This window comes from Enhydra lutris, unplaced genomic scaffold (genome assembly GCF_002288905.1).
Source record: "Enhydra lutris kenyoni isolate GAN:26980312 unplaced genomic scaffold, ASM228890v2 scaffoldscaffold54, whole genome shotgun sequence".
NCBI lineage: Eukaryota > Metazoa > Chordata > Mammalia > Carnivora > Mustelidae > Enhydra > Enhydra lutris.
Window position 1 is genome coordinate 3,880,461 of NW_019154138.1, and position 10,775 is coordinate 3,891,235.

A 10,775-nucleotide genomic window follows, 5' to 3' on the forward strand; every position below is an offset into this window, starting at 1 on the left:
CATTCTTTTTCAACAGGTGTTTCTTAAGGCACCTGTCTGGACCAGGCACTGTGCTCAAACCTCCCGATGCTGTCCTCTGATGCGAACTGTTCTCAATATTGGTTTTTTTCTTCTTGCTTAATGATAATCTTTCATACCCTAATGACCTCATTTTTGAAGGACAAGCTGCTTAGTATTCCCTGGGCTGGATGGCTATAATCTATTTAACTGGGGCTTCTGTTGAGATGCACTGAGGTTGTTCCAGGGTTTTTTTTTTTTTTTTTTTTTTTTTTTCTGTTACAGGGTTTTCTGCAATCTCCCTGGGGCACAGAGCCGTGTTGGTCCATAGCCAGGGCTCAGGAAATATCTACCCGATGAATGAAATTGCAATGAACCTCTTAGTTTGGCCAGCTTTGCTCCCGTGTGCCCAGCCAGGTCTGGGCTCACTTTCCGTGTGTAAAACAGCCAGGTCGCAAGGTCTGAGCTGGGCGCCACCTTTGAAAAGGGACACATCCATCCCAACCCAGCGGGTCTGAGGGGGGACGACCGTGGAAGTGAAGGAGTTTGGTACCATTTAGGAATGGGGAACGCTAGGGAGGAGCAGAGAGAGAGCTGGTTTGTGGGAAAAGAGTGAGACTTGTTTTGGGTGGTCCCGGAGGGTAGTTCAGGGCCTGGGAGTAGCAGTCACTGGGAAGCTGCTTTGACCTAAAGCTGAGAAAAAATGTCACAACCCTTTAAGTTGTCACTGAGAGGGAGTTCCCTGTCCCTGCGGGCATGAGCTCCTGTTCTGTAAATCTGACAGTTTGTAAATATGGCTGAAAAACCTCTAACTGTAGCTTGGCCATCCTTCCAAAAATGTGGAGGTGGGTCCACTGTGCTGGGACCTAGGAGCCCCACTGAGACCCTTCTGGAATTGGGTGGTCCTAGCCCCTCCGGCTGGGGACGTAGAGGGGGAGGGCAGTCCTCATGCGGGTCTAGAACACATAGCAGTTACTCACGGACTGACTGACACAATCTGTTGCCCTTTTTAGGTTGTGGGGCAACAAGGTGGGTGACGAGGGGGCCCAGGCCTTGGCTGAAGCCTTGGGGGATCACCAGAGCTTGAGGTGGCTCAGGTAAGCTTCGGGATCTGCATGGCTGTGGGGAGCCAGCATGAGGAGGAAGGAGGAACCTGGGCCAGATTTGAAAGTCCTTCATTTGCTTCAACTTTATTTTTACCCCCTCCCCCCACCCTAAGAAAAAAAGACCCTTGGATTTGGAATCAGGACAGTTGAGTCTTTCTGGGTGACTTTGGAGTATCCCTTCTCCTCTTAAGGGTCTTGATTCTCAAGGGCAACTAAGTGGCTCAGTCAGTTAAGCATCCGGCCCTCGATTTTGGCTCAGGTCGTGATCTCAGGGTCGGGAGATCGAGGCCCATGTCCAGCTCTCCACTGAGCATGGAGCCTGCTTAAGATTCTCTCTCTTTCCCTCTCCCTCTCCCCCTCCCCATTCTCTCTCTCCTTCTCTCTGTGTCTCTCGCTAAAAAATTTAAAAAAAAATTCTAAAATGGGCCTTGATTCTTTATCTATAAGTTGAAGATTTGGGGCTGCCTCAGATGTATTTTATCTCAAGGACCAACTCCCGTCCATTATTAGTGGCTGCCCAGGACATCATGTCGGGAAGGAGTCTAAGGCTGCTTCCTGGGCTTCACGAAGGAGAGCATGGTAATCAATCAGTCATGTCCGAGGTGAAATGGACTAGGGATTAGGGCCATACATGTTGTGCATTTTGCCCTTCTTGGCTAAGCTTATCTCTGTGGTCCCTCCCCGCCCTGACATGTTTTCGATCCTTGATTTCGTTCAGCCTAGTGGGCAACAACATTGGCAGCACAGGGGCTCAAGCCTTAGCGTTAATGTTGGAAAAGAACGTGGCGCTGGAAGAACTCTGGTGAGTTGGGGGGGATCCCCTGCTTTGGGGAGGCATTTAACAGCCTTTCTTCATTCCTGGGTCTCCTCCATGGAAACGGAAAAAACAGGGCTGGATAATCGATCAGTTGGGCTTTTGGGATTGTCTTTCTCTCTGTCCCGGGTGGCATAAAGCATATGGGTTTGTGTCCTTCCTCCATGTGGCATAATGGTGGGGAGCAGAGACTCTGGAATCCAGCCGGCTGAGCTTCCAGGCCCGCTGTGATCTCTGGCAAGTCATCGAACAATCCCTGCATCCCAGGTTTCTTACCAAATGGATCTGGGGACACAGTAAAATGAGGGGATGACTGCTTCGAATGGTAAAGCATATGTTATTGTATGCAAAATGTTTTTTTTCATTTTTAAAGATTTTATTTGTTTATTTGATGGAGAGAGAGGATACACAAGCAGAGGGAGAGGGAGAAGCAAGCTTCCCGCTGACTGGGGAGCCTGGTGTGGGGCTCAATTCTAGGACCCCCGAATCATGACCTGAGCTGAAGGCAGTCGCTTAACCGACTGAGCCACCCAGGTGCCCCTGTTTTGTTATTTCTTTTTTAAAAAATTTTTTAAATTTTTAATTAATTAATTAATTATTTTTAAAAATTTATTTGATAGAGATTACAAGTAGGCAGAGAGGCAGGCAGAGAGAGGGGGAAGCAGGCTCCCTGCTGAGCAGAGAGCCCGATGCGGGACTCGATCCCAGGATGCTGGGATCATGACCTGGGCTGAAGGCAGAGGCTTTAACCCACTGAGCCACCCAGGTGCCCTGTTTTTCTAAGGCGAGTATCTAAGAACACTGGAAAGTAGAGTGAGGGTCACCTTGGAAGGTGGAGTGGGGTTTGGAGCAAGTTAAAAGGTGAACTGGAAATTGTACTTACATTGCTGACCTGAAACTGATTCTAGGTTTCCCGTCCTTTAGATGCCACTAGTCTGGTCTTCCTAGGATGTGTTCTGGGCAGTCCCTGGTTATATCAGGGAGATCAAATGCTGCTTTCTCCAGGAAGTGGAAGGGCATTGAAACCTCTGATCATTGTCACAAAATGGATATTTTAGTGGCCTTGGCTGTCAGCAGGGCTCCATAGCTCTGCTGACATCCCATTGGTTATATCCTGATTGACTGTACCCTTTGGAAATTCTCATTAGAGGCAGGTCTCACCCTTGGGTGTATCAGTTATGATGACATGGCTGGGCTGCAGGGCAGGAAGAACTCCATGTCCAGGGGCTCAGACCAGTAAAGGATTTATCATCTTCACCTTGGACCAGTCTGGAGGCAGGGGGGCGTGGAGCTGGTGTAATGGCTCCAGCAGGCCAGCAGGGGCCCGAAGACGCTTCACATCCTCAGTCTGTGGCTTCAAGGTTGGGTGCCTCAGGGTCACCCGATGGTTTCTGGTACCTGCAGCACTATTTCTGTGTCCCCAGATTCAGTCTGTATATCCAGGAAGGGTAGGAGGCACAGGCAACCGAGGTTTCTGTCTTGGAAAGACAACTTCCAGAAGCCCCATCGCTAGCACTTGGCCATGTGGACATCACTGGCCAACACGGCCATCGTGGAGAGTGGGAAATGCAGCTTTTTTTGGTTGGTTTGTTTGTTTTTGGATCAAGCACAGGGCTGCGCAAATAGAATAAGGCTTCCATGAATAAGAAACGGAAAATGGCTGTTAGGTCACTGGGACATGAGGAAGCCTGGGGTGAATTCTCTCCCAGAGACACCCCCAGAATGAAAACCTTCACCCCCAACTCTCCCTGTTCTCACTTTTTCTGTAAAATGTAGATTTTTCAGAAGTCAGCTTTTCTAACTGGGGGAGGGGAGGAGATTAATCCTTATTGACATCCTCTTCCCTAATAAACGTTATTGTATCAACCGGATTTTCTCTCTTGCTCTTGCCAGCCTGGAGGAGAACCGTCTCCAGGATGAAGGTGTGTGTTCTCTTGCCGAAGGACTTGAGAGGAATTCAAGTTTGAAAGTTCTGAAGTAAGGACCCTTTGAGCAAGAGCCGGGATGATAATGACTGGTCTGGTGGGGGGCTGGGGGTGGGTGAGTGATCTGGGCAGCTTCCCACCCGGTTAACTCAGGGATCCCCCAGACACAGAGGGGGATTCCAGTGCGAGTTGTTTGCTGGGGAGGTGGTCCCAGCTCACGATGCTGAGAGGTCAGTGACATGACATGGGGGAGGACACGGACCCAAGAATAAGGGTGTCATCAGGCAGTTATGACCCTGCTTATCACCGAGGGCAGCGGCGGCTCAGACCTGCTGGGGAGCTCCAGAAACCCCTCCCCAACCAAGGAGCGAGGCAGCCGGGATATTTATCCACCAACTGCGTGTCCTGCGTCCATGTGCTTGTGGGAATATGAATTTTCTAGAGCTTCCGGTTTGCCCTGCACATGGCTGAGTACGCGCTGGGGGTCTGTAGAAAGTCCTCCGGCAGAGAGTGGAGGTTTTCCCAGCAAGCAGGCCCTGGAGTTAGAGGGGAAAGCTGAGGACATATGGATGGGTTGCCAATGGCATCCGCTATGGGGTTTACAGGACTTGCCTGCCCCCTCTCTGGGGGCGGGGGTCATCTCTAGCTCAGGCAGATGTCTTCTTCCATCATTGCCAGTGGTTTCTCTTATGCTGTGCAGGCAGGCATGCTTGCCTTTATTCATGGGTGCATTCATTTATTTCTTTGTTGTGCATCCATGCCTACATTCATCCATTTATGTATTGATGCAAGAAATATTTCCGGAACACTAACTGTGCCAGGCACTATTGCAGGCCCCGAGGATAGAGTGGTGGAAAGAACAGAGCAGGCTTCATCCCCCTTAGCTCTTTGGTTCTAGTGGGAGAGGCAGATAATGAACAAGTAAGCAGATACACAAGATGATGTATAAGGGCTCTAAAGAGAATTCAAGGGAAAGATGTGTCTGGGAGTATCTGGAGGGGCAGGGTTGCAGCTGCCTGGGCAAGGCCTCCCTGGGAACGTGGCACTGGAGTTGAAACCTGAATAACCAGAAACATTATTGTTCTTGTAATGCTGAGGTCTCAGGAATGTGCACCCCAGGTGGACCAAACAGCAAGTGCAAAGGCCCTGCAGCAGAAAAAAGCTTTGTGGTTTTGGGAAGGGCAGGCAGGGCCTACATGGTTGGGGGGGAGGGTGGAGGGAGGAAGGGGCAGGGTGGGTGGGGCACATAGGCCTTAGAGCCATGGGAAGGATCTGGGGTTTTATTCTAGGGGCATTGAGAAGCCTTGGGAGGATTTTAATCTGGGCAGTGACATGATCTGATTTACATCACAATGAGATCATACTTGCTGCTTTGTGTAGAACAGATGGGAGAGGGGTAAGATGGAAGTGGGGAGACAAGGCAGGAGCTCCTGCTGTCTTCTAGGCGGGAGATGAAGGAAACTTGGATGAGGCTGGTGGTGGTGGAGAAGGCTGGTGAAGGTGGGTAGGCTCTGGTTGAAGGTCCTGTGGAGGGTCCAGGAGCCACCAGCTGGAGGGCGGCAGCATTGGCCAGAAGTGGTGGCCACCCCTAGTGGTGGGCTCGGCGGGGCCTCCCCTCGCCCCCTCAAGAAAGGGACAAAGGATGTGAGGAGGAGCCCAGCTAGAGGTCATCACCGGCTGGTGCATTCTCGAGGATGGAGCCGTGCCTGCTGGGGTACCAATGGTCTTACTGGAAAGGGACAGCCTCAGACAGCTCCTTGTGTGACAGGAAGGGTGGCATCCGCCCTGGCGAATGTGGCCCATGGAACACGCTCGGCTTCAGAGGCGGGCAGACAGCTGCCTCTGGGAGTGTCTGCTTTGCCGCCAGCCCGCTAGCCACTCTGGCAATGCTTGTTTGTGTCGCTTTGCAGGGGCGAGGAAGTTGCCAAATGTTTGGGGGAAAACACTTCCACTCGTCACTTGGGTGAAACCGAGCTGGGAGGACTGGGGGATGCCTGGATTGTCTAAGGGGGGACGCCAGGCTTTGCACATGGGGGAGGGGGGTCTGGCAGTAGTACCTTAGTTTAGTACTAACCAGGTGTGGACCTGGCATGTTTGTCCTCCATCACCGACACAGACTTAGCCCAGGTGACCCCAAGGGCTGCCAGGGATAGCAGCCGGCCTTGTTCCCCGCTGCCTGGTAGAATGAAGCACCCCTGAATCCCATCATCCCTCATGGTTTCCCCATTAAAGCGAGCTTCCTGGGGCACCTGAGTGGCTCAGTCAGTTAAAGCATCTGAGTTTGCCTCAGATCATGATCTTGGGGTCCTTGGATCGAGCCCCCCATCAGGCTCCCTGCTCAGAGAGGAGTCTGCTTGTCCCTCGGCCCCTTCCCTCTGCTTGTATTCTCCCTCAAATAAATAAGTAAAATCTTAAAAAAAAAAAAAAAAAAGCAAGCTTCTTATGTATCTTAAGGGGGGAAAAGAAAGGAAGAAAGAAAAAAGAAGAAAAAAAAAAGCCTGCTTCCTTCTTTTTCCAGGCAAAGTGACTACCAAACATTGGTTCAGTGTAAGGGCTCTGGTACCTGATGGGTTGCCTTTGGACCCCGGCTCCAACATTACCCACTGTTTCTCTGTGGATTTGTGTTTCAGTGGCACTGAGCATAAAGGAGGGTAATAATGGGACCCTGCTCTTAGGGTCGTGAGCGTTACTGAGCTGACGGAGGTATTGGCCTGGTGCATTGTAAGAGTTCAGCAGATACTGGCCCTTGTTATTATCAGTGTTGGCTTTGGGGCCGCTTCCTGGATGGTCCTGAAATCCTGGAGGAGGCCTACACTTCCTGGAGATGTCTCGAAGGCCAAGCTGTGAGCTAAAAGAACGGCAAAGGGTAGTGGCTCTTCCCCCATTTTCCCTAACAGGGTGCCTTCTCCCCTCCCAACTGCCAACCTTGTATTTGCTCAAATCCATGTCCTTGTGTCCCCCATCTCCTCCCCAAATGGAAATATTGCCGTCTATTGATTATTTCCCATGAGTTGAGTACGAGGCCAAATGCACCACCATTCCTTTTTGTTTGTTTGTTTTGTTTTGTTTTAAGATTTTATTTATTTGTTTGACAGACAGAGATCACAAGCAGGCAGAGAGGCAGGCAGAGAGAGAGAGGGAAGCAGGCTCCCTGCTGAGCAGAGAGCCTGATGCGGGGCTCGATCCCAGGACCCTGGGATCATGACCTGAGCCGAAGGCAGAGGCTTTAACCCACTGAGCCACCCAGGTGCTCCCATTCCTTTGTTTTAACTCAAACTCCACAAGGTAGGTGCTCTTTTAGGTCTTACAGAGGAAGACCTAAAGGAAGTTGGCATTAATTTGCTGGAAATCCAAAAAGGAGCAGTATAAGCTGGATTGGAACCCAGGGAGTAAAACACACATACTTAACCTCTCATGCCAGATCGCCTTCCAAAGGGAGTAGCTACTTGACTAGATATACGAATCCGGGGAATGGGGGAGAGAGGGGTGCATTTCCTTGGGGGCCTTGAGCCTTTGTGGATGAGTTCTTTGGGAATCTCAGACAGAAGAGGGACATGTCAAGGGGGCAGGTGGACTTCTGTAGGCCGGCCCCCTCCCAAAGCCGCCTTTAATCGGACAGGCCCAAGAGGAGAACCGAGCATCCTTGAAGCTCACCCTTCCGTCTTCTTCTCCAGGCTGTCTGACAACTGCATCACCTACTTTGGGGCAGAAGCCCTCCTGCGGGCCCTGGAAAGGAATGACACCATCCTAGAAGTCTGGTAAGGCCGCTGGGCCATCCCCTTTACCTCGTTGAGCCTCCTTTTTCCAATCTGTAAAATGGGGCCAGGAGAAAGAGGGAACCTGAGCATTTTCCCTCTGGGCTCTGACATCCCATGCCATTCTGCTTGCAGTGGATCTAATTTCTGTCTGGGGAAGATGTTTTCCCATTTCCCAGCAGGGACCATGTGGTTCATTTTTAAACCCTGAGTATTCAGGAAGGTTTCTGTTCCCGGTGACAGTGTAGGAAGGGGTGTGGTGGAAGATGGACGACACATGAACTTGGGAGCATTGCACCTGCCTTCTCAGGTCAGGGCTGTTGTCTCTGGGTGGAGGTGACATTGGGGGGCGGGGGTGGATGGGGGGAGGAAGATGCTGCTGCACAGTGTTTCCGGATCTTTATAATTAAAAGCCACGTTCCTTCATGTGTTTGGAAAAAACACTGAGTCTCACCTTCAGAGATGTATGTTCCTTCCTTCCATGGATGTATTTTTCACTCCCAGAGTAATTACAAAGGTTTCCCCTGGTTGGCGTGTAACAAGTGAATGTCCCACTGTACATGTTTCAGGCACTGAGCTACAAGCCAACCTTTCAAAACTAGGAGATTCCCCCATGGAAATCTTTATTTCTGAGTTTTCTTCCCAAGGCTTCCAACTCTGGGTCCCCACGGGAAATGCCAGCAAGTAAGCAGAGTAGAGTAGGGCTGACTCCACTGAACTGGGCAGAGCAGCTCATGCCGATCGCATACCCAGCAAGCCTGGCGCCCTGCACCAGTCTCCTTTGACTGCTCTATGTGGCCTGTCTCGTCCCTGCAAACTTGTAACCCCTGTTTTGCATATGCTGACAGACCGGTCCCTCCCTCAAAAATCATATCAAGGCAACAGCAACAATACATACTGGATGATGAAGTTAAAAATAAAAACTTGTCGGAGTCTACCCCAGGAAGAGATTTTTTCCTTTCCGTATGATTGCATAAGCCTCGTAGACCGTGAGGTCCTCGGGTCCTGGGCAGAGCGTGGGTTTTTGTTTCTGTGTTTGTATTAAACCATCACATGGTCATAGGAAATGTCACATTCTGCGTCCAGGGGGAAGAAGCCAGCATCGGGTTGATATTTTAAGGGTTCTGATGTTATTTGCCACCTGTTGGCAGGACTTGGGAGGGCATGAGGGTTTGCTCATTGCATTCTTGGTAGATTCTACTGTTGCCTTAAAAAGAATCGCGGGCCTTGGAGAGTTGGGGCCGGCCGGGGCCCGTGCGGATTTTCTCTGCAGAGTCACAAAGTCTTGCTTCATCACACACAATGATTTTGTGAGCTGCCCTGGGTGGACCGAGGCTAACGCCAGCAGGGCAGGGCTGCAGCGGGGCCCAAGGGCCAGGCCATCGAGGCCCAGGTTTAGAAAGTAGCAACCTCCCATTAAAAGCAACATCCTGGGGCGCCTGGGTGGCTCAGTCGGTTGGGCATTTGCCTTCGGCTCAGGTCATGATCCCAGGTTCCCGGGATTGAGTCCCACATCGGGCTCTCTCCTCCAACAGAGAGCCTTCTTCTCCCTCTCCCCCTACTTGCTGTTCTACCTGCTTGTGCTCTCTCTCTGTCAAATAAATAAATAAAATCTTAAAAAAAAAAAAAAAAAAGCACCATCCTGGCTCAGCACTCATCTGAACTTCTCTTTGCTTTGTCCCCTTTAGGCTCCGAGGCAACTCGTTCTCTGCTGAGGAAGTGGAGAGGCTCGGCCTGAGAGACACCAGACTCTTGCTCTGAAGCCTGGGGGCCAATGTTGATCTCAGCATGTTTGTGAGCAGGCTGCGGGTTTGGACCCCTAAAGCTGGATTACAGAGCCGTGTCCTGCCCAGGTCAGGGCTGGTGGAGTGGGTCATCTCTGTGCCAGCAGAGGAAGGAGCAACAGGGTCCTTCAGAGCAAACTTTTCTGCAGCCGATTTTGCGTCTGGTTCTGCCCAAGATTCAGTCCACGGAATGTAGCAGAAGGGCAGCTCCTCCCTGCCTCCTGCTGATCTGACACAGGACAGCGGGGCCCATGGATGTTATCGTATCCTTGTGGATTCGAGAACTGGATCCTCAGGAGAGGCCCCTTCCTGCCTGACTCACAATGAGGAGGGGAACTCAGGACGCAACTTTCCGCCAGGTTTTCACTCCTGGGTGGTCATCTCTCCAGGCTGTTCCCCACATCTGGGCCCTCCCCCCATTCTGGATCCCCCTGCACGTGGGAAGGATTCAGAATACTCGATGTTTTCAGCTTTGATATTTAGAGCCACAAATGCAGGGTGGGAAGGGCTATAATTTACCTGCTGTCCTTCCCGATACTTAAGACATTATTGAAAGAGGACACGTGACAGCCACTTAGTTCCCCCAGACATTCTGGATTTTCAAGGAAAATAAGACCACACTACAGCTGATATCGCACACACACTTTTATTGCTGGGGAAATCAAATAGTCTTCAGTTAAGCTTTTGGAAGCCGCTCTCCACCCAAATGCAGTGTTGTAGAATCAGTCCTGGCCAGGATTTGGAGCGATTCCCCCAGGGCTCTGGCTGGTGCCTGGGAGAGGGACTCTGACAGCAGACTTCCAAAATAGATTCAGAAGAGGTGATTCGGTGTTACGTGATAAAAAGTTATGGATCAGAAGTTTACAGGGGCAAGATCAAAGACTTTTCCTTATAAGACAGATGTTTTCCCGGACTTTTTTTTTTTTTCCCCCCAAATGATGCATGTTGAAGCCTCTGTAAGGACACTGGTTAATATTTACAAACCACTTTGTTTTATTCCCCCCAGTTTGTTTTTTATAAAAAATACAACCACGGATTTTACACTGTAAATAGTCATAGCGAAGAAAATGGTGGAGAGCCCTCCCCCCACCCAAGCTGTCTTCATTGTGACCAAATATTAAAAAAAAAAAAAAATCCTGAACGTTGTCAGATATTAAAGCAGCAGTTTTTTACTTGGAGAGGGAAGAATGATGTTTGGACCAGAACACTTATTGTTTAGGGCAAAGGCAGTTCTTAGAACTAGGCCCTGCAAACAAAACTCTCTGGGCTTCGGCTTAGAAATGCCTAACCCTGCGTGAAGTCTGAGGCCGTGCGTAAGTCTCATGGTGCCCTGTGGGGTGGCAAGGCCAATGTGGGCTCCAGGAGTCTTTAGCAGGAGAAGGATGGAGAAGGTT

The 10,775-nt window shown here is 50.6% G+C and overlaps 1 protein-coding gene across 6 annotated transcripts in view; it reads left to right on the plus strand.

Moving 5' to 3' along the window:
- Window positions 1-10,495, plus strand: part of LOC111157341 (nucleotide binding oligomerization domain containing 2) — a 36,229-nt gene extending 25,734 nt beyond the window's left edge. For 5 of the 6 annotated variants that reach the window (XM_022518665.1, XM_022518663.1, XM_022518664.1 and 2 more), the window contains 5 exons: window positions 1,011-1,094; window positions 1,822-1,905; window positions 3,811-3,894; window positions 7,517-7,600; window positions 9,286-10,495. In XM_022518665.1, coding sequence (XP_022374373.1) covers window positions 1,011-1,094; window positions 1,822-1,905; window positions 3,811-3,894; window positions 7,517-7,600; window positions 9,286-9,358 — 409 coding nt within the window. In that variant the 3' untranslated portion in view covers window positions 9,359-10,495. The remainder of the gene's footprint in view (window positions 1-1,010; window positions 1,095-1,821; window positions 1,906-3,810; window positions 3,895-7,516; window positions 7,601-9,285) is intronic. The other variant, XM_022518666.1, reaches the window with a different exon arrangement.
- The last annotated feature ends 280 nt before the right edge of the window (window positions 10,496-10,775 follow it).